Genomic DNA, 23,697 nt, shown 5'->3' on the forward strand with positions numbered 1-23,697 from the left:
AAGGGCTTGAAACTCTCTTTTATTGTATGTATTTCTTCTTACTTTACAAATAATTATCTGTACTGTTACAAATGTTCCTTCACAGAAGGTACATTTCTTCTTTTTTTTAAAAAAAAAAAAAAAAAAAAGGCAAGAGCATCATCCGAAATAAGCCACTATTCCTCATTGATATAAAATGTGTTCATATTTCTGGGCGGTGTCATATCCAAACCACTGTTCATCCAAATTTCTTGCATGATCTGCTCCCTCCGCTCTATCCGCTCAGCCAGGTCCGCTGCTTCCGCTGAGTTATAACCTGAGTAAGAAGGTCTATAAAGTTCTGCCAGCTCGTCCGGCAGCTCTGACCCAGAGGAGTCTTCATCTTCCTCCTCCTCGCTCTCACTGCTCTCCTCCACTCCATCACTTTCTGGCACCAAGTGCTCCTTCTTTCCCTGCAGTTTCTGGAAGTCTTTAAAGCAGGACACGCGGATCACCAAAGCACACAGTGTGAGGATTAATCCCACACAAACACTGGACACAAACAGCAGAGCAGCTCTTTCCGGGTGATCTGAAATTAGAAATCCAATGCATAAACTTTTCTCCAGCTCTGCCAAAGTCTAGCTACAGAGCAGCCAGCTGCCATTTCCAGTGCTCTGCACTCTACGGCCATAGTGGCAGTGGGTTGGGGGAGAATTGCTGCATCCTGCCCCAGAAACATCCCGCACTGGGAAATTGATCCCTCTACCATCTCTGCTTCTTCAGCTTGCTGTGCAAAACCCACAATCTCTTAAAAGGATACTCAAATAACATTATCTCACCATTCTGTTAGCATTCTTAATCACCTACCAGAAATACACCACTTTTTTTCCAGCCATCCTGCCTAAACAGGTCTTACCTTCGCAAAGAGGGGACATGAGGGTTGTTCAGTCTGGAGAAGAGGAGGCACAGGGGAGATGTCATCAGTCTCTACAACCACCTGAGAGGAGGTTGCAACGAGGTGGGGGTTGGCCTCTTCTCCCAGGTAACAGCGATAGGATGAGAGGGAATGGCCTTAAATTGTGCCAGAAGAAGTTCAAGTTGGATATTCTTCTCAGAAAGAGTGGTGAACAGGCTGCACAGGGAGGTGGTGGGGTCACTGTCCCTGGAGGTGTTCAAGAACTGTGTGGATGTGGCACTGAGCGATGCGGGCAGTGGGCGTGGGGGATGGGTTGGACTAGGTGATCTTAGAGATCTTTTCCAATCTTAATGATTCTTTGATTCTATGGGATGAGCAGCTCCATGCTCTGAGGAGCTATGGTAGCATTTCCAGCCCAGGCTAGGTAGGGAACATTTTGGTTTCCAACATGTTCTGAGATAGCATCTCAGCACAGCAACAAAAGAGGCAGGGACTCCACAGCTGCATGGTTCTGCCATTTTCTAGAGGAGTAGAAATCTTAATTTTGGAGTTGCTTTTTAATGCTTACTTCTGAAATCCATTAGACTTCTCCCATGGTGTCAGAGATCTCGTGACCGTGAATTTATTGGCCTCAATGAAATCTGCCTTAGCGTTGCTAAGTCACAAGACCTGTCATGGCCCATACTGGAAATGGCTGCTTTCTTTGTTTGGTTGGTTCTTTAGTGCTTTTCAGTGATCCTTATACTTATGTAAACCAACATTTCCAAAAATGGATGTCTCCAACACTGCTCCCAGATCAGAACCAGATTTTTAAAAATACCAAACAACCAACAGCCCCCATTGAAAATATTAATTGAAAAAAATCTTGGCTGCAGTCCCTAAAAGAGTTTGGATCCTTCAGGATGGAAAATATTCTATAAATGTCAGTTACACTGTGATAGTCCCATCCACAGGACTGTAATTATATTGTAATAATACTATTACTATAAATGTGGGATTACCAGCTGTGAGCTTCTGAAGTCATCTTCCCTTTCCCCTTCCTTCCAAAATGCCACCACCTAATGAACCAAGCTGCCTCATTTTCCTACCTCTAATGTATGCAAATGTAGCCAAGGAGTTGCTAACAATGGTGCCATCTTTCTTTGGAGATCTCGATTCCTTTGGATTGATATCGATACCTGCAGTGAGAGGAGGTAGAACAAATTCAGTCACATTGTAGATGATAAAACCATCACATCAATATTCCCCTTATCCCTTTTGAACTAACAAGTCTGTCCAAAACACAGGCAGACCAGCACTGTGCTATAGGAACCTTGCAGATTGTTAAACCAAATAATGGTTGGTAAATACAACAAATATTAAAATAAATCTTGAAGTAAAATATATTTAATAAGATATTGAAAATATCAAATACATGTAAAACAGCAATCTTATTTTAAAAAATAAATTATTACCACGCGAACCACCTTGTCTCCTCCCATTAAGCTTTCAGAAATAATTTACTTCATTAACTTCACAGCTGCCGAACGGACTTCCCAGTCCAATCACTGCAGTGCTCTCATCAGTCATGACAGCAAATATGCACTGGCCACATCATTCATTTTATTTGCATTTAGGAGGAGCAAGCTCCTCAGAAGCAGCATAAGGCACATACAGCTAACTGCGGGGCCTCCTATGAGCTCTTCCCTCCTGATTGCTGTGACAGCTGTGTCTGCAAGGCAGAGAGAAGCCGTCCCAGAAGCACTCCCACTGCCCCCTCCCTTACATCCACCTCTGCTGTACCACAGTGTCCTACTGCAATCAAAGGTAAACCTTTTATTATTATTATTTTTTTAATTACCACGTTCACCATCATTCTGCTTCACGGAAGAATTGTTGTGAGTTACCAGGTGGTTGACAGCTGTGAGGATGAATTTTGGAACTGGAAAGAAGAAAGGCAAATGATGCACGTCAGTTTTGCAAACCAGATCCCCTGTTAATTACCATTCCCCATTACAGGATCACAGAGTGGCTGAGGCTGCCGGGGCCCCTGGGTCCACCTGGCCCAACCTCTGTTCCAGCAGGGACACCCAGGGCCACGTCCAGGTGGCTTTTGGACATCTCCAAGAAGGAGACTCCCCAGCCTGTGGGCAGCCTGTGCCAGTGCTCCAGTACCCTCATAGCCAAGGAGTGTTTGCGTTCTAAATGAATGGAGTATGGGGTTTCTGATGGTGGTACCTCAAGCTATGCCCTGTAAGGATGGCAGCAGTTGGAGAAATGGTGCCTGCTGGAATCCCTGGCCACAGCTGTGTTTCTTATGTGCCATGCCATCAGCTACTGGCTGACATTCACATGGTTGCATTTTAACCTCATGGCAGGTGAACACCCTGAAACTTGGATTTCTGGGGTCACTCACCTGCCAAGAGTTGAGCACAGCTTGGCTCCTCAGGGTTTGCGGGGGGAGGCAGCCCCAGGTGGGGATTGATCTCCCCACACACCTACAGGAGTGGAGCAGCCCTTCTACTAAAGAAGGGCTGTAGAGGAAAAAGAGAAAAGAGGGAAAAGCCAGAATCACAGAACATCCTGAGCAGGAGGAACCAAGTAGGAACACTGAGTCCAATCCAGGCTCCACACAGCACCACCCAAAGTCCAAACCCTATGTCTAAAAAAGTGGTCCAAATGCTCCTTGAACTCCAGCACTTGGGGCCGTGCCCACTGCCCTGGGCAGCCTGTTCCCACTCTCTCACCTGTTGGCAGTGCTGGGCCTGGTGCACCTCTGGGTATGGTTGGCCCTTTCGGCTGCCCTGGCACATTGCTGACTCAGATTCAACTCACTGTCAGAATGGCCCAAGAACATTTGAAGATTTGTCTGACATTCTCTGCAGAGCCCCTGAAGTGAGCGGTCCCAGAGAGGGAAGGTGCTCAGGATGAGGTAGCAGGGTGCTGCTGGGTACTTCTCACTTATTTTTTTTCTCTTGGGATGTTTTCCCACTCTTGTTAAAACAAATAAAAGAGCTAAAAGAAAGCACATCGTGTAGATATGGAGAGCTCTCAGATTGTGCACAAGATGAATGGGCCCTTCATGGATTCAGATCTTGGCACTTGTTCTCTGTATTGTATGAAGGCAGATTGACTGATTTTCAGACTGATGTGAAAGGGAAAAAAAGGCAGAAATTCCAAGTATGAAGCCCACCTATATCCTATACACAAACATTTGCCAATAGGAAGTGTTAAAGAAAGTCAAATGGAACAGAGGAGACAGAAGTTTGGGGCTTAGCATAGTTTTTACATTCAAAACAACTAAAAATAGCTCTTCTGAGCAGAACTCTTCTGTATGTGTGGGCTTAAAGTTATAACAGTTGCCTCTCCAGACGAAGGATTTTTTTAGAATTCTTTGCTCCTGTTTGCAGTAGAAAGCCAACAGAGATAGGGACAAATGAACTAATTTCTATTTTGGCTTGTATGCCACTGTAATTCTTAACTGTTCTGCAGAGACAGAATATTTTTGTTGATGGACAAGGCTGATTTCCTTTCAGACCACGTGCTGAATTCACAGACCTGGCTGTTAGGAGCAGTGTGCTTGAGAGGTGGGAGAGTGTGCTACGGAAGTAGCAGGAAGGCAGTACACAAGGGATCTGCAGTGCTGCTTTGGGAGTGCCACATTCTGATGGGCAGGAAAGTCCTGATGCTGGACACACACCTGGACCAGCTTTGTCAGACTGTGTGGCCTTGTCTTGTCCCATTGTCCCACCTCCTGTCAAGTCAGCATCCTTTGCTCATGCAAATATCTATTGCAGGGGGATGCTTGATTTAGAATGTCACAGGCAACAAAAGCTCTCAGCTGCTTGTACTGTTCTTGGCTGCTTGCATTATTAATTTTTGTTGGGGCTTCTTTTCAGACACACTATATTCATAAGGACTTTAACCAAGATAAGGTGTGCCCAGGTCACTGGACAAACTAGCTGATACCAGCAGAAGGATTTTTTAATCTACATTAGGTCCTGTGCAGCTCTGCTTTGCCAGGCAGAGCAGGAGCCAGCAAGCAACTGTAAACTGCCAGAGACATCCAGGACATGCAGGCAGAAGCTGTGTTTCTTGGGGCTTGCTCCTTGCCTCAGCAGGAGCTGGTAGATTATAGTCTCTGCAGACTTCAGGTGATGCTGAGGAGGTTGTGGGACTGGGACTGTGAAAAAACAGCATCTCCTGGCTCCCGCTAAGTTGTTAACCACAAAATACAAATGCACGCAGACACTAACTAGCTGCTGACCTCTGAAGTAGGGAGTATGATTTTTCACATTCCTGATCATGCTTTCAGGTGTGTCACAGCCCCAAGAAAATAGGGTCTGCTCAGCTTTGTCCCTGTCACTTCAGAAAAATGCCCATTTACCTCAGCTTGGGAAGCGTCAGGCTAGCAGGGATCTTCTAGTGAGGGAAAAGAATGTAAAATGCCATTCTGGACCACGCCCAGCCTCTTCCCATGTTCCCTAGATGATCTGAAAATAATTAGACCTGCAAACCATTGGCTAATGTTTCAGACCGCACAGCTCAGTAGGATCTGGCAGAAGAAAAAGTCTTCGACGTGTGCCAGCAAAGCACACAGGCACTATTTATTATCCATGCGTTAGTGCAAAAACAATTCACCACAAATCAGAATGCAGAACCTCACGGCAAACAAACATACGCTTGTTTTCCAGTATACGGATGTGTAAGAAAGAACAATCTGTTGTAATTATCCTTACTCTAATTAAAGAGAATTCCATTAACACATTCATAAAGTTACTACAGCATGAAGGCAAACACACAATAATGTTGTGTGTTTGTTAGTGCAAAGACAGGCTCCAGCTCTCTTCAACAATGTGAAGAGGAGAGTTGCTGCAGTGCCTCTTGCTTGACAACGTACACATGGCAAGACTGGAAGAGAAATTCTCTCATGCCAGCAAGGGAACAGCTGGGGCTCCCTTTCCTCTGATCCTCAGGTGGGCAATGAGCTGGCAGTCAGTCCTGCATGGCTGTTCCCAAAAGCAGTCAGATAGCCAGTGCTCCTTGAAGCCAACAGCTTCCCAGGCTACGCACAGCAAGCAGAGCAGTAACTTGGTAAAACTGATTGGATGCATCCACCGGCATGTCAGACAGCCACCTCTGAGGGTCACAGTTCATCCCCAAAAGCAGAGGCTGAGGAAATCTGTTCCAGTCCTCAGCCAGAGAAAGACATTCCTAAGAGGATTCAACACCTATATAAGGCATTGCGCTGAAGTCCCGCAATCATTTTTCTCTCATCTGTATTTGTACTATACTTTGCTGTCTCGTGGCTCTGGCTTTTGAGAAAAAGAACTGCAGGGAACTCTGCCTTCCCACGATGCAAATATATTAATCATGGTAAAGAAAATGAGAAACTCTTCCTCCTTGTTTGTGTTGCCTCAGTTCTGTGAGTGATGCATAACCTCAAGCCCTTATTTCAGTAAGACATTTTTACAGGGAATGAGGGCTTTAAAAATACCATGCATTTGCTCTTACCACATGCATAGCTGACATTCAGGTGTTTTGCCACTCCAGGTAGGCACGGACTTCCAAAATCTTGGCTACTGACAATAATTTTGCATCGCTGCTTCCCATAACACCTCTTTGATAAAACTTCTAGTGCTGTGTGAGACAAGCAGTCTGAAAGGAAAACACATCCAATAAATATACAACTCTGCTGTTATCAGGCATAATAACTGCTACATGCACAGCTAAAGATACTAATCTACTATCAACTTCACACACCTGTGCTTGCCTAAGCGGGATGTCAGAATTAGGTATTAACATTTGTGAATGCAAGGAAGTCAGCACGTGATGAGTGAGTCCTCACCTTGCGTACTGTGTTCAGTTCTGGGTCCCTCACTACAAGAAGGACACTGATACCCTGAAATGTTTCCAGAGAAAAGCAGTGAAACTCTTCTGTGTGAGAGGTCTAGAGCACCAGTCTTATGGGGAGCGGCTGAGGGAACTGGGATTGTTTAGTCTGGAGAAGAGGAAGCTCAGGGAAGACCTTATCCCTCTACAATTAGCTGAAGAGAGGTTACGTCGAGGTGGGGGTCATCCTCTTCTCCCATGTAAGTAGTGATAGGACTTGAGGACTTCCCTTGGGGGGAAGGCCTCAAGTTGCACGAGGGGAGATTCAGGTTGGATGCTAAGAGACACTCCACAGGAGTGCCCAGGGAGGTGATAGAGTTACTGTCCCTGCAGGTGTTCAAGAAACATTAGATGTGGTATTGAGGGCCGTGGCTTAGTGAGAAATATTGGTGGTAGGTGGACGGTTGGACTGGTTGATCTTGGAGATCTTTTCCAACCTTGCTAATTCTATGAAATTGAGGATTTGCAGCAAATTGGCTCCCTCATGATGACTTCCAGTCGTATACTAAGGTTGCAGTAAGATTCAATCAAACTTCAAATGAGGAGCCTTGCAAACATCCTCTCTATTCTTTTCAGGATAACCTGGAAGAACTAAGCATCTTCACACAGCTCACCACCTGCTTCACCTGCTCCACCTTAAGTGTGCCAATGAAGGGCGATGCAGTGCTGTTTGCAGGTCTCCCTCTCCTCTCCCAGGATTATCATCATGGTTTGACTGGATACCCAGTTTCAGTTCAAGTTAGTGAGATCAATTTCTGTCCACCGCAACAGCTAGGTCTATGGTGAAATCAAGAGTAGCTTATGATTTACTCTGCTTGGTACTGCTAGGATCCATTCTGCTATGGCCAAGAGGTCAAAATAGGCTCAATGTTTAACCAGAAAATCGTTTGACTTCTCTCTGCCATACAAAATGCTGCACTGCTCCCAACAGGCTGCCAAATTTGAATGCCTAAGGCAATGTCAAAGGCACCTACAGTGCACTGTACTAATGCTCACAGCTGCACCTGCCTGCATTTGCTGGGACGGGGATTTTTTCACTCAAGTCTTCTACCTTCCACCACGATTTATAAATGAATGAGACACAGTCAGCAGATTTTACACCAAAGCTGAATTTGAATGGGAAAGTTTGTGTATCAGATAAACTTCTAAAATTCTGCTTTAAAAAAAGAACATCTCTAAATGTGATTGAATTCTCAGTATCCACATCAGCTAAACCCCAATTTAAAGAGCAAAAATACCTTCTGGTTCTAGTTTTGAAGCAGAAAGTATGCAGAACTTGAAAGTCTAGAGTAAGGAACATTTTGCTCACAAGATGTCTGCTTCTAGTCAGTGTTTCCTCACACTTTTGGTACATTTCTCTGGATGACAAATATTTCTCATTCTAGTTCTCCCTGGGCAGCAACATTCTATAGATTTGACAACATATTCTCTGTTCATTAGAACTATCTTTCCTTCTGTAAAAACCTTGAGACAAACATGGCATCTTCACCTTCCAGCTGCTTAAGCTCATTTGTGCCTCTACAGAGAAAGGAGAAATCACGTTCACAAAGACACTCCATCGCTTTCTCAAATCAGTTTTATTTGAAAAGAATGAAGAGAGCTGAGACTGAGGTTCTCGGCAAAGAAGATTGACCTCCAACATATGTACTTGGGGTAGATCTGTGATTTACAGTGAATCCCTTGATACCAGCACTGCCATGTATGTAAAAAGAACATCAGGAGATACTGGGCTGATCTGTCTGGCAAAAGGCCCAGGGATCAGCGCTGAAGATAGATTTTAGGGGAGAGCAACTTTCTGTTTCTCGGGACCTAACAACCTAATACTTGGAAGGCTGTTCAGCGGGCAAGGAAATCTGTCTTGAGATACTGAATAGCTCTGCTTAAATAACTCAGTTATTTTAGTCTTTCTGGCCATCAGCTAAGAATGTGTTCAGGTGGACATTTTAGGCAGCTAAGCAGCATCTTTTGGCAAGCATGAAAACAACTGGAGAATATCAGGAGGAACTATCAGATGATTCATAAATCATAGAATCATCTAGGTTGGAAGTGAGCTTCAGGATCATCACATCCAACTGATGAATAGATTGGGAAAATAACAGCAATCTGGCGAAATTAATTATATGTTCTACAAACTCTCCTGCCCTTTGTGGTGCATGCAGTGTCTTAAGGTAGAGCCAGCTGTTGCGCTGATGGTTTTCTACAAATTCAGTGATACAGTGAGTGCATGTTTCATTTTGCCTCTGGTAGATGTTTGCTCTTGTTCTCTGAGAGTTAATAACTCCTTATCACCTACATCCATGTTGGCTTTGGCTCCTCTACCGTCATGTGCCTGTAAGCTCCTGGCAGGCCTGCTTTTGGAGAGCTCTGCAAGGCTTGGCTGGTGTCACAGGTGTGTGAACAAACTAAGGCTGGCTTGCTTCTGCAGGACAGCACAAACGTTAACAGAAGAGACCCATAACAAAAACGAAACAAAACAAAACAAACCAAGCACTACTTAACAGCTCTCTGTGGTATAGGAAGGTTTTGGCACTTAGTACAGTCAAAAACTGTTCAGTTTCCTTCTCTCAGTTCTGTATGTGTCCTTGCTACCTCCCCAAGCTGTCCTGGCAGCTCCAGTAAAAGGCTGAACCATGAGTTCAGCTCAGAGGAATTCTGTGTACTCAGTACCAAAGGCCACTTTTTCATCAGCTGCAGCTTCATCTGCACTATCTCCTACAAACAGACATTACAGAAGTGTATCTGCAGTGAAGTCAGAGGAGTCAGTGTGTGCTGAAGAGACGCCCAAGCTATTTTCAACGAAACTTGCTTGGGGGTCTAATAACAAACCAGCTGCAGCAACACAGAGCTGATGCTGGGGATAACTTCTCCTTCATAGAATCATAGAATCATAGAATGGCCTGGGTTGAAAAGGACCACAATGATCATCCAGTTTCAACCCCCCTGCTATGTGCAGGGTCACGAACCACCAGACCAGGCTGCCCAGAGCCACATCCAGCCTGGCCTAGAATGCTTCCAGGGATTGGGCATCCACAGCCTCCTTGGGCAACCTGTTCCTTCAGGTCATACATCTCACTGAAGCATCTGAAAGAGGACAAGGTTCAGTCCATGCTTAAATTTGAGTAAATGAGTGAGTAGTCCCACTCAGCAGTCCCAAAGAAATCACAAATTAGGAGAATATAAACATTTCTTGTGTCTTCTTCCTGAACATCTAAGTACTGTTTGAACTAAGCTTACATTTTATGGGGTTTGCTAAATTGGTACCAGATGTTTAAAATAAACTGCCTCTTGAAAAGCACTTTCTCAGAACGCCAGAAGGTTGGTGACACCCCAGCAGTGGCAGAAAGGGTAGCTCTGGATGGCTGGGAAAACACTCATTTTTCATTCCTTTCTGTCAGTTACAGTTTCTGTCACTGTCTTTCTGCCTGTTACACATGGTGTGTGCTGGTGAGTCCCTTGAAGCGCACGCTTCTATGGGTGGCATGGAAATACGGGCATGAAGCAGAGGCTCTTAACACAGTGGTAAACTATCAAACCTGACTGCAGCTATTCAACAGTTAGAGCAGAAAGCCTTGTTTCTGGAGGCAAGGCTCTTTCAGCTCCTTAATTAGCTTTGTTTAGGAAAGTTTTGGCATGCAAATGACATGCCATAAATCACGCAGGCTTTAATGAGTAGCAATTTGTTTTCCGATTCTTCAAAGCTTCTCTCAATTCAGACCGTAGGAGCTTTCCCTTCCTTTCTTTGCCTCTTGCCACATAAGAGCTGCAGGTGATGGAAGAGCCGGAGCTGGCCAGAGAGTTTTGTGCCAAGCACTGCCAACAGCCTCTGCTCACACCCTCTGCTGTTTTCTGACTGGCTGCTGTTTCCTCTCACATTGCTATGCACAGGACACAAGATGTTGTGAGTGAGAAAATGTGTCTCAAACGCAGATCCATATTACATCAAAAGTAAAATGCTGATGAAGGACCAGGGCTCCCATAAGAGGAACCCCTTCTCTCAATTTTTCACTTTGGTGCTGCAGTCCAGCTGCTCACTGCTTTCATCCCAAACTGCTGGCTGGCTTACAGTGCTTTATGTTTTCTGGGCCGTGTCTACCCACAAAAGAATAAGGAGCATGCTTTTAAAATCAATTGAAAGCAAAGATTTCACACTATCAAATCAGCGTGGCTTGTGCTTTGTAGAGCCCAGATATCAGCTCTGAGAACAAGAAGTGACAAGGGGAAACTGTGGAGTTCCGGACCAAGCTAGGGCTGCATACTCCTAATGAAAGTTTCCATAATAATATGGTAATTTATGCAAAAGCATGGCACACAGGGTCCTGCCTGTGCATCAGAAAAGGGCCATTTGTGCTGCTGATTCTAGCAAAAACATTTATGAGAAATGGTGCTGGTATCTTTATATTCCAGGTCCAAGTTCTGCCAGTGTGCTATGCTAAAAATACTTATTGTCAGAACAGGCCATTCCTTACGAGTGAATACTATACCATGGCATTCTGCAAAGCTGCACCATCTCTCTCCCATGCCACATAGCAGCATCTCAGCAGCTCATGTGCCTGTTGGAGGCTCCTTTAGCCTACAGGAGATTAGCCCATTATTTGGTGTTATTTACAAGTGGCTTGGAGTTCAGAATTCAGCCTCTAAGCACTTGGTGCAGTTTTCCTCTCCTTGCACACACACAGGCATGGAGCGAGGGCCAGCACAGACGCCAAGTAGAGGATACAAGTGGAGGTCTATACTACTTGGATGGAAGCAGGAACTGAGCTCCTTCTGCTCAAAAGCCTACAGCTTTGTTTTGCACGATTTGCTTTATTACCTTATTTTAAACTTGAGCGTCAAGTATACTTTTCCAACTGTTCAAAAATCTAAGCTAGAAGAATCTAGGTACAAGGAAACCCTGTAACTGCCAGTGAAGAAAACAGTAATGGATGAAGTGCTCTCTCCCACACATGACAAGACAGCAGTAGCAGAAGCTGCAGAGGGAGATGTTAACCCTCCTCATGTCCCTGAGCCGTGGCACTGCTACAGAACCATGCCTCTGCATCTATTCTGCTCACAGCATCCTGCTGCCTTGTCCCCTGGAGCACAGCTGGGATATATTTGCTCCTTCACCATGAGCCTCTATAAGAGATCCTATGCTGTGTTACCAAAATAACTGTTCTGCAGTCTCGTATTTCTTCTACTCTGGAGCCTGCCACTTGAATGACTTGAATGTCCACAGGGTTTGTGTCAGAAATCAGCTTCTAATTAGCTAGTAATATAAGCTATGCAGGTGAGGCATAGGAATAGTAGAGTATACCCAGGCCTACAGCTGATGGTACTTGCAGCCTAGAAAGGACTCAGTTCATGTTGTTTTCAGCAGCTTTCAGCTAGAAGTCCTCACTCCTTCCTCCAGCAAAGCACTGGACTCAGAGTTCCTGCTGATCTATTAAGTGCTCCTTCAAGTGTCAGTATTTCAGTGGCCCATGTTTCCCAAATTCCGGCCAATTTACATGGTTTGTGATTTACGGCACCTAGAAATATATAGCTAGCATGAACCTAGTTACTTTGGTGTGTAAGTATTTCCAGATCTGCCTGCATCTATTTGTACTTTTACTTCATTTACAGCTGCTCTGCAGAGACTTACACAAGGAACTGGCTCATAGCAGGAAAAGCGTACATCTCCTGATATGAGAAGGAGCCAAAAGCTTTTCAGTCACTGTTGCTGAATAAGAGATAAATTGTCCACAATATAAATAAATAAATATAAAACAAATAAAAGGAATCATGACATCATAAAATACCCTTATATAACTTAATACCTTGCTAGCTAGAAGGCATCTACAGGATTCTGGAAGACTCTGTTTCCTGTTAATACCCCCTTTTCTTGCCTGAATATTATTTCAATGGGAAGAGGGGATTAGACAAAATCTAGCCCCAGGGTACGTTATGCCATGGTGTAAGCTATGGCATGTGAGTGCCTGAGTTTGTCACACAATGCACTCCTTTAAGCTCCACAAAATGGGAAGAGGTTAAAATGAAGGCTGTGCTGGGAAGGACCCTACCTTTCGTTAATACAGATAGGCAGTTCTGAGTTCTGCTTGCCATTAGTGCTTGAGGAAGCACACTTCTGACCAGTCAGTGCACATCTAGGTAACATTTCTGGTAAGCACATTTTACTGTTCTGGCTTGCAAGCTGCGGCAAGAGGCTACCTTCTACCAAGCCTTCTTTCAAGTATTAACAAGACTAACTTATGATTTGAGAGGTGTTTGTTGATCTGAACCTTCCTCATACTCTCTATTGTAACCTGTTTTGGCACAACTCTCATTTCATTTGGCCAATAAATTTTGTCTTTCTTCATGCACATGTTTGTACAAATGTGAAAGACAGAGTATGTCAGAAAAAAACGACAGAGGAAACAAATGCTACAGGCTCCTATTTGCTGGAAATCTGTTGAGCACAACAGATTCTGTTAAGCAGAACTGCATCCAAACAAATCTCAGCTTTCTTGTAAAGTTTTTGATCGTGGCAGCCATGCCGGATACTGACTTGGGGCTCAGGGTCCCACAAATGCTCTGATGCCATGCAGATGTTGCAGATAAAGAGACAGATTTATATGCTGTTTACATATGGAGGAGAATCCTGACGCTAAAGAAATTTTACGTTTTTCTGTGTTTCAAGCACAGCTGTGTAAGTCTGACAGCTGACTTGATACACTGCTCACAGAAAAGTAAACTGATAATTCAAAATACATCTGTCTCAGCTCAGTGCTGCTGCATGCCAGTAATGCAGCCACAATGTACAGTTATCAGCCACAATGCACATAACGTGAGGTGCCAAAACCTAGAGAAGTATCTAATTAATTCAACATCCAGTACTTCTAGTAGGATCAAACCCAGTATGAATAAAAGCAAAACTCTGAGCTCAGCATAGACTTCCTATACATGTCATCAGAAACTACAGACAACTTCTTATTTGCATAGTACTAAAAAAATGCCACAAAGCTTTCCTGTGATGCAGTGAAAGAAATGGTAGGGCTTGACCACTGTCTTCAGGCCAAGACGCACAAACATGAGTTTGAGCTGGAGCAGATTTAGCTTTTGGTGCAAACATATAGGGGCTCTGATTCTGGAATAAAGGACAGCTGCACTACACTTTCTAAATTGCCTCAAACTGTTGAAATGATGCTGACATTCAAACTCCCACTGCCTTCTCAGAAAAGAAGCATACTGGCACTTAAATAGTCTAATTATGTATGCACTGACATCTGTATGTGCTTGAATAACCACATAAGTAAGATTTAAGTTCCAGATGGATAGAACTGGAGTCAATTGGATTTTGTTCCTAAGTGCTAAGTCCCTTGGGATAACTGAATGTATACTCATAAGCACATAAGTGCTCTGGAAAACCATACTCACTGTAGGGTGTTACTGGCACTGTGCAGGAAGAGGCCAACTACTTCATTACATAATAGGAAACTTGTATCAGGGTCTACCTTCTGCAGCTCTACCTTGTGATTGTCTCAAGTTTTATGTTCTCTCCTATTGCCAGTTTTAGGTTGCTTTGCAGAACACAAAAAGAGCAACAGCCAAAAACTGCTTTTATGCAGGCAGACACAGCACAGATTTTGCTTTCTTGCAAGTTCCTAGTCTGTTTACACTGGGAGACTTTATCCAGAAAGAAGACTTTGTAGTATTATGATCTATGGAATATAAGTACTATAGGACACTATCGGAAAGTAAGCAATTTTCAGAGGTAAAAGAAATACAAGAAGTAAGCAAGTATGATGATCCTTCTCTATCAAATGAGCTCTTTCTGCTCTGCTTGGAGTCATACACTAAGGCTATCATCACAGAGAATATATGGGTCCTTCAGAAACCTGCTAAGATATTTCCTTTGTAGAACAAATACACATAGCTAAAGTTTGTGTTAGAATAGCCAGTGTGAAATATGGACCTGGCAATTTTAAGTAGATTCTTGCAACAGAACAGAATACATTTTTCAGCCAATACATTTTTAATACTTATAAAACTAAATAGAAATACTGGCTTGCAGACAAATTGCTTTTAAGACTAGTTATTGATCTCTCTTGTTCAGAGATGCAATTCAGATTATAGATTTCACTTGTAGCAGTTTCTCAGAAGTGAATAAAGTTCAGGCTTTGCACAGAACTGGTGTCAGCCATCTAAGTCCTTCCCTGTGCGGTGTGAAGGGAGGTAAGCAGCACACAGATCCTGCACTGGTCTTCTCCACAGCATGAAAACATACATCCATGCTTTTGGTGTCTGGCATTGAATGCATTATTCATACGAGCATCCTCACAAACACATAAAATATATAATTAGGTACCTAATGATAAAAACTGAACTATCAGTCTTGCACCAGTTGAGACCTTGAAGTCAATGATTGGTAATTGATGCTGACCGTAAACTACTGATGATGTTTTGGGTTCTTCTACCTGTTCAAAGGGGAACAGTGTGAGTTTGCTAATGCTCATAGTCTGTCACCAAGGTGCTAATACTATAGCAACATTACTATACTGGCTAGATATATTAATATAGCAACATTAATATTCACATCCCTTGAAATGCACCTGTAGTAAATCAGCAGTGACAGGGAAACATTTCTAACACTAACACAGTTCTCTGTGTATCTGATGATATCTGCGGTCCCTGCACTATTCTGGCCAGTATCAACAGCTCCCATCACAATTAAGGTTGGTGAGCAGTCCCAGAAGTCAAGACTGCATGCAGCCATCCTGCTATGGGTGACGGCTAGGTGCTACACACACACATCATTTCCTGTTTTCTGGGCTCCTGCCAGAAAGAAGCCCCAGGTGGATCTGATTTACTAACACACTCGCACACTATCACAGTCTCGGAGTTGGGTCATAAAACTGCATCCAAAGCAGTTCGTCCTGACCTGTGGACCTCATCCTGACCGTCTGCACTTAAGGCAAGGAGAGATCAGTGTGAAAGGCATCAGAAAGACAAGGTGGCATGACACTCATGTTGCCTGGTCTTTGTCAGACATTGGAGGAAGAAAGAGAGCCAGCAGCTGATACTGAATACAGTCACAAGTTCGAGAGCCAATAGAAAGAGCATTTGACGGTAATCATAGTAAAAATTATTAACTACATCAAGGGCTATTACTTTGCTTACATTTCTTACTCATTTCTCCCTTGTGTAGTTTGTTTGAGTTTCAGAAATAATCTCTCATGCTTCAACCACCAACTACTTCCAAATGCCACTGCTCTCATGCCTGACCCTTTCTCCCCACCCGTGCCCCCCTCTCCTGTGCACCCACATGGAGAAGGTCTATTGAGAGCATACTAACTTACCAAACTGAGGGACTTGTTCTGCCTTGGCTGAGCAGATGTTGTCTTCATGTGCCCAACTGCCGTAGGTGGCAGAATAGATAATAAGGAACTTGGACTCTTGACAGTGGAGTTTCAGTTCCTGGTTTTCACAGGCTGATTTGGTTTTGTATTCAGCTGAAATAGAAGCAAAAAACAATACAGTAGCATGAGGCAAGTTTCTCAGCTAGACTGTTAATAGCAAATAGCAGCATGACAGAAAACAGCTTTTCTGCAAGTTGTTTTTTGAGTGATATGTGGAACAATTACAACCACAGACAAAGCCAATAGCAAAGTGGAGCATTTCCTCCAACTAAATTGTTCCCTTATGACTGTCTGAAGCCTCTAGCTCTTTTTAAAAATGAATTGAAATACTAACTTTTGCCAATCTCCTCTCCCACTGGAACCTCCGCCCCCATTCCTGCCTGCTTTTCTGGCCTGCTTTCCACTACTGTTTGGGAGGACAAACTTATCCTTTCCTTTTGTACCTCCCCAGGACAATGTCGCATTCTGTGCCCATTCCAAAATGCTGCGGCCTCATCAATCATGGAGGCGGCTGGCATCGCCAGCGGCACAGCACGCGGCACCGAGCGAGTGCCGAAGAATGGAGGACGAGCTGTGAGCCCTGAGCCAGGCAGGGCTCTCAGCTCTATTTGCATCGCTCCACCAGTCAGTGGGTTTCCCTGGGTGTGACCACCCGGCAAGACTCCTTTGAAAGTTTTGCTGACAAAGCAGTGTGGATCAGGAGCCTGAGAAAAACAGTGCACTCTCTCTCTCAGGGGGCATGGGCAGGCTGGCAGAGCTCCCCACACTGAGAGGGATGATCTCTGGGACAGTGTGGCCGATCCCACCCAGGCACAAACCTAGGCTGGGTTCTGCCATCTGATCAGATGCAGCCTAAGCAGTTATCTGCTTGTGGCCTACCGCTGCTCAGGCCTCCCTGGCCTGGCTACAGTGCTAAACCTTCCCTTCGTGCAGTTGAGGCCAGGGAGAAGAGTTCGTTCTGCTCCATTTTTTTGTCTTTCAATCACGTGAAAACAGGAAAGGAGGTTCCTGAGCCAAGCAGGAGCAAAGGGAAATCTTATTGTTACTGAGGGAGCAGAGTGTGGGTGTAAGTGCTAGGGGATCCAGAGAGAAAAATTCCTATCTATTCAATAAAGGAAACACTGTTCCATTTAGAATAGATTATTATTTTTCTTAAAGGGTTAATTTTCTTGCTTGCTGCTCTTTAAAGTTCCTCCCAGATGCCATACTGTACTGCCATGGGGGTCGTACCCACAAAATGGCGGCTCTGATCCCAGGGCTGGCAGCCTGAAGTTGGGCTGTGCTGGAGGGGGATGCGGGACAGACCCACAGGCATCATGAGACACAGCAAGGGTTGGCATACAACAGACATCTCTGCAGAGATTCAGAGGGGAGGGCAACATTTCCGACGAGATGAAAAACTAAGGAATTTGGGTAATCACTTCAGCGCTCACTTGAAGGCAAGGAGTTTGCAACATATGCTTAAAATTATACCCGAGCGATTTCCTGAATAGGAATGCTTTTCCAGCCAAGTCTAACAATATTGGTATCTCGTCTACAAATATAAATTTCCTGCTGAATGAAATAATGTAGTTTGCATTGGAACTGGACTCTCTTCTATTCTGAAAGCTAAATACACTTTTGATCAGCTTTTGTAATATTTGTACCACAGACAATCAGTATTATGTGCTCAAAGTAACTTATTTTCACTGGGAAAAATATCTAAAATATTAAAATAATAATTAAAAATTAAAAAGAGGATCCACTTTTCATTAGTAGAAGGAGATTTCTAATGAAAACAGTCACAATTGCTATATTCAATTTTACTTATTGTATTTATTAGTAATGTAGTAATCGTAGTATATGAAAAAAATAGAAATATTAGTAACAGATCACAAAAATGATAAATTCTAGACAGTCTTAGATAATTGGCCCAGTAAATCTCTCTGGTAGTTCTTTTGTCAGTGCTTTGCCAAAGGTGAGAATTATCTATTCCTTTCCATCTCTGCTCTTCAGTTCTCTGCTGCATACTCTGTACACAGCTTGCTGTGCCACATTTATTCCTATTCCACCAATGAAGCCTATGCTGATGCTGTGATTAAAGAAAATCTCTTTCATGTTTTCTCCTTCAGCTGTGGGATGGTATCCTGTGTCAGCTAATGAACCTACCCATAAATAATTCCTTGAGTATTTTCTTTGGGATCCATTTCAGCCACACTGGAAATTAGCTGACAGAAACAGCTGAGCCCCTGGGCAACCAGGGCTTGTTCTCATACATAATAGCAACAAGAAAAACAATTGAAAGAAAACAAAACAATAAATTAAAACTCATCATGATTAATTTTTTTGACACTTTTCTCATGTTTGCAAAGATGGTTCTCTTTGGGGCAGGATTTGCTCCTTTTCCATGCCAATGTCAATTACCTGTTTAGGATACAGATAATTCTATAATCAAAGTTCTTTTAGAACTTTAGTCCTACTTCTTAAGCATTTTTGCATACTTCTTCTTACGATATCTTCTTCATCATTTGGATCCAGACATCTGCTTTTGCTGTTCAGCTCTGTATTTCTAATAAGACATTATCATTGTCATCGCTTTAAAAATAATTTCCAAAATATTTTTCCTTTAGAGTCTGACGTCTGACATCTGGTTCTGACAAACTACACTGGTCACTAAATTGGCAGCAAGCACAGTGAAGTTGTAAGCACAGCAGAGAGCCAAGGCAGGGTAGAAAAAAAGCAACTTGTTACTAATCTAAGAGTCTCAAAACTCAACATGGATTTATGTAAAGCTTTGTGCAGTGGCATTCTAACCAAAACAAAAAAATAAAACAGACAAAAGCACATTTTTCTCTTGTGGATTACTTACTAGGTTTGCATTTAAAGGAGACAAGGAGGAATTTAGTGGTCCCTGGACATAGATCAGGTCCAAAAACCCGACTATTGACAAGAAGTTGGCAGGATCTCAGGTTTTGGCATTCATCCAGTACTTTCTAGAACAACAGGCAAAAGGGATAGTCTTGAAAACAAGGTATGAAGCTATACAGCAATTACAACATTTAGTTGTACTTTGTTCTATACAAGAGATAAACTTCCTTCACAGCTTTCTGGCCATAAACATGTAATACATTTGTATCCCTGGATTTAGGCCACATCTCCTATGGCCTCTGAGCCACAGCCAAGTTTATGGTAACACATTCATAACTGCAATATCAGTGGCAGTTGAGGATGCTATCAATTCACTGTTGCTAGTTACTCTTCTCTCTGACCTCAGACTGTCAGCAAGACCCTGCTGCACGCCACCACAGCCTACTGATACTTGGGACTATGCACAGAGCCAAGAACACATGTGAGTAAGTCTACCCTTAACTTGTTTTTTTCTTCTCTTTTTTTTTCCTCTTTTTTTTTTTAATGTCATTTTAAGGTCAAATCTACGTTAGATCTTTTGGCATAGCAATAAACCATGGTCCTTACTGTGCTGTTTCATTGAGTGGCAACTGAAAGAGGACAACAGGAAGGTCACCGCTGTTACACACAGAGAGTCTCATGGACCTCCTCTAGGCTAGTTAAAGGATCATGCATTCCTAATACTTTCAGTAATATTCTCACTTATCAGTGCTTTCAGACCTGTAGCAGTGATGGTGAAAGAAAACATGAAGATGCTGTAGAAGATGACTCTGAGACCAGCCATAACCAAGTCACACCCCAAAGCATCTAAAAAAATAGTTAAAATGCAGCAGTGTACTTAAGAAATTCCTATTCACCTCCAGAGCCCAGATCAGAGGTTTTCTATATACTATTTCCCATAGTAAGGGGGTTGGGACTAGATAATATTTAAGGTTCCTTCCAACTCAAGCCATGCTATGATCCTCTGATTGCTGTGCCCCTGATTCTTGACATATAAAAGCACAACGCACTAAGGAGGGCATTATCTTTATGTCACTTAGCTCTAAATAGGAGTAACTGTAATATATAATTCTCAGATAGTTTTAGGTACTTTCATAAAATCTATAGGATTTTTTTGGTCCTGTTTCTCATTAAAAGGGCTCTGAGTCACATCAAGATGCCAAATCACAAATTCACCACTGAGATTAGCACAAACTGCACTCTTGTTTCCATGCTCAGAGAATTGGCAGTGGCTGAGCCTCTCCTGCCATCCCTGGAAGCCATCCTTCCCAAACAGAAATGATACACATTGGCAGCATATTGCAGTGATCCTGTAACATTCTTGTCTTTTTGTTTTCCTGCGCAGAAGAAGACAATGTGCATCCAATACTTTTCCAGCATTAAGTGCACACTGTAGATTTTAAAAGGGAAGGAAAAGCCCAGCAGATTTAATTTTATCACTCAACTATTCTTTTGAAGAGTTGCAAGTTACACAAACAGCTCCTCCTTAATTAGGATTGTTCTGGAGCAGGACAGTGAAATAGAGTTACGACTTCAGTAAATGAAGATGGCTCTCCCCTACTGAGTCATCTTCTTGCACCCGAGCTGAATCATCTCCTGTGCATCTGTTTGTATTTTTTCTTGCTTACGGCAAAGAGTAGTCACATTTTCTATCAAGCTGTTGCACAGAAACATGCAACTATGAAAGCAATAATCATAACAAGACAGCCTAGGGTTATTAACATCTCAGGACAGATCAAATTTTGCAGTAATCCTTTTAATAGGAGGTCTCCATATAAAATGCCTGTTACACATCCTCAGGGCTGCAGGGTAGCATCATGCCTATTTATGCAGACTGCAGATGTAATTCCAAAGGGAAGGGGAGGAGGGATGAGATCACTGGTGCTTTTTCTCTAAGAAATCAGTTTACAGGATATTGCTCTTCTCCTTGACAGAACCATAACTCCCTAAGATGCAGAGCATTTGTATGTCTCACATTTGTGGCCCTGTCAGAGTGATTTCATGTCTTTGATCAGTGACAGTGCCCAAACAATGATGACAGTTTATACAACAGTTGTCCCACGCTGTGTTTATTATATGCAGGGGAAAAAAAAAACAACCTGCAAAAGGAGACCTCACAAAGATGCTCAACATCACAAACTCAAAATAATCATTGGTGTTGCCTCACAGTAATCAGTAAAATGACATCAAGGATGCATCTGGCTTACTGTTTTTAGTGGAGAGCTGTACTTTCACATGGCCCACAGGTCAAGGCTGGAATGTCTTTAGCAGTTGCAGTACAGCATGGGCAAGCCACACATATAAACTATGGGCCTAATAATGTTTCTGGAGAGAAGATGTTACTGCCAAACAACTCCGTAAAACTCTTCAGCTCACTAGTGGTAGAAACAGATGTTCCCTGTTGTCAAAGAGTGACGTGTCAGCTATAAGCACAAACACTGCAAGCTTCATCAAAGCTTCTGTAAAGCACTTACAACAGCTTTACTGACAGAACATGTTTAGATTCCACTGACTACACATTTTTCCAATGATTTACTGAATTAGGTTTAACACTGCTATTTCCACTATGATGGAACAAGACTTTAACAGCAGTGTAAGCCAGGCCTTCTAAGACCTGTTAGAAGTCTCCATGGCAGAAAGCAATAACATATGAAATGTAAGTCATTTTAAATTATATTTAAGTGGGCTTGGGAAACAAAATATAGGATATTCTTGATACAAACCATGTATTTTTTGAAATGTAGGTAGCCATAGAATGCTTAGAATCTGCTGTTTAGCTGCCACAGGCCCTTTCAGTGACGACAGCATGGACGAAGCCAAACTCCTACCAAGATCTCAGCTAACTCAATAACCCAACTGTGTTAAAAATTTGTGGCCTCTGCTGGGGATAAGGAAAAATTTGCGTCCTCTGCTGGGGATAAGGAAAGTCCATGTGATAGATAACGGCTGGTCTACTGAGCCATCACAGATACTTGATTAGAAGGGAACTGATTACTTTAGGGAACATTGAGAATGTGGTTTTAAAAGTAAGGCTTATCAAAACGGAAGGAAATCTACACAGCTTTCACAGTCCTACTGTCAAGTAATACCTTGCTGGCCAGATGAATCCTTTCAGGTGCAATACTTTTTGTGACAAACTGACAAAAATACTGTGACATTTCATTCAACGTGGTGAACACTTGCAGTTTTCCTACAGCACAGCTCACTGCATGGAAGTCTACAGGCATGCTGTGCATGATGAACCTTTACAAGACATGATACCTGCAAGGAGGTGGGTGCCACACAGTTTGTGGGTTCTGTCATTCTGGCTTCAGGCTGTTGTGTGCCACACATTTGGTAGTCTTGCCCGTAAAGTGCTGACTGAATACTTATTGTTGAATGCCGAGGACAGTGCAGACTCAAACGTTCCCCATCGCAGGCATAAGCAGTATGATTTTGAAGAAGTTTGGTTAGGTAACCTAGAAAATATTCAGCTGTGTTACAACTAGTACAGGAAATGACAAGCTTGTTAGATAATATGAAAACCACAATCAGTCTCTGGAAAAGGGCACTGTAGTCAAGGTTAAACATATGGCCCGCTGCCACAAAACCCTGCTTGGGTCAGCCTTTACATGCCAGTAACACCCAGATCTGGAGAACAGCAGGTTGCTGTGGCACTGTCTCAGGGCTGTATCAGTTCCCCAGCAGTGGCACAGCAACTGGAGATGCCATTTCACAGACAACAAGGAGGGCTCAGGCCCTCCTTCCTCATGTCTATTATATCTTGGCTTAAGCCAGCACTCTGCACTTTGAGGCTTCCTAGCAATTGTGTTATGCACAAATGACAAGGAAGGTGACCCTGTGGGCCACCAAGCCAGGTGCTAGGACAACTGAGAGGAAAGGTTGTTTATAAGTGCTGGACATGGAAGCTGCTGGACAGAAACTCAAAAGCACTATACGCAGAATTTTGTATTTACCAGGAGAGGGAGAGGTAGGGTCTGCATGCAGCTGTACCATCTGTTTGCATCTTCTAATAAGTAAACCCATGAGCAACTAATGAAACAGCTAATGAAAGCTGTTCTTCTGATTTGTATTTCATCGAGTGGGCATTGTAAGCCAAGATTTCTCTTATCACCACAAGTATTTATAAAATTCACGTCCTGGAGCCCTTCTCTGTTCTCGGGCAGAAAACCTCCATGGAAACATGCAGGCTGCTACCTTTGACCATTACAAATCAGCCATTGTGATGTGAAACTACTGGGGTTACTCAATTCAGAGAATTTCCTCACCTACACTTACGAAGTTTTGATAAGCATGTACATACAAATATACATAATGAACTGCTGCACTCGACTGAAGTCTGTCTATGCAGAATATTTGTGGGTGAAAGGAAGGAAGAGGTGAGGGACAAGAGAGAAAAAGGACACAAAACATCAGACTCTATGTGAAGCATTATCTTTCCCATTTCTCATCAATAAACACATGGAAATTAGACCCAATACCCAACTTCTCAATATATGGAACACATAACACCAAGTTCATTCCACATTTAGAGCAAAACAACAACAACAACCCAATAAAACAAAACAACAAACAAAATTCCCAAACCCAATCTATTAAGTAATGAGAAAGTACTAAGAGCTTCTCGTTTATTTGTTATGAAAAGGGTTTGGGGGAATTTTAATACTGTGACCATGATTACATAAACATCTT

General features: G+C 43.0%; 1 protein-coding gene across 2 annotated transcripts; it reads right to left on the reverse strand.

Annotated features, from left to right (window-relative positions):
• On the reverse strand, nucleotides 1-23,620 carry EVA1C (eva-1 homolog C). Of its 2 annotated transcripts, XM_010722901.3 has the most exons (7): nucleotides 22,267-22,718; nucleotides 18,968-19,091; nucleotides 16,060-16,212; nucleotides 6,368-6,511; nucleotides 2,715-2,795; nucleotides 1,963-2,052; nucleotides 1-547 (listed from the first exon to the last, which is right to left on the reverse strand). In XM_010722901.3, the coding sequence occupies exons 1-7, from the start codon at nucleotides 22,573-22,575 to the stop codon at nucleotides 156-158; spliced, it is 1,293 nt and encodes a 430-aa protein (XP_010721203.1). In that variant the 5' UTR covers nucleotides 22,576-22,718; the 3' UTR covers nucleotides 1-155. The 2 variants fall into 2 exon arrangements, with proteins under 2 accessions (XP_010721203.1, XP_019476090.1); XM_019620545.2 differs by lacking the exon at nucleotides 6,368-6,511 and having other exon boundaries at nucleotides 22,267-23,620.
• Nucleotides 23,621-23,697: the final 77 nt, after the last annotated feature.

This window comes from Meleagris gallopavo, chromosome 1, assembly GCF_000146605.3.
Source record: "Meleagris gallopavo isolate NT-WF06-2002-E0010 breed Aviagen turkey brand Nicholas breeding stock chromosome 1, Turkey_5.1, whole genome shotgun sequence".
Lineage (NCBI taxonomy): Eukaryota > Metazoa > Chordata > Aves > Galliformes > Phasianidae > Meleagris > Meleagris gallopavo.

What these genes read in the sequence shown, in the direction of transcription:
- EVA1C (XM_010722901.3), bottom strand. Translation starts at nt 22,575, where the DNA reads ATGTTTAACCTTGACTACAGTGCCCTTTTCCAGAGACTGATTGTGGTT. An exon ending in CTCCTTTAAATGCAAACCTA is followed by an intron (nt 16,213 to 18,967) that starts GTAAGTAATCCA and finishes CTTCTATTTCAG; the next exon opens with CTGAATACAAAACCAAATCA. An exon ending in GAATGTCAGCTATGCATGTG is followed by an intron (nt 2,796 to 6,367) that starts GTAAGAGCAAAT and finishes TCTTCTTTCCAG; the next exon opens with TTCCAAAATTCATCCTCACA.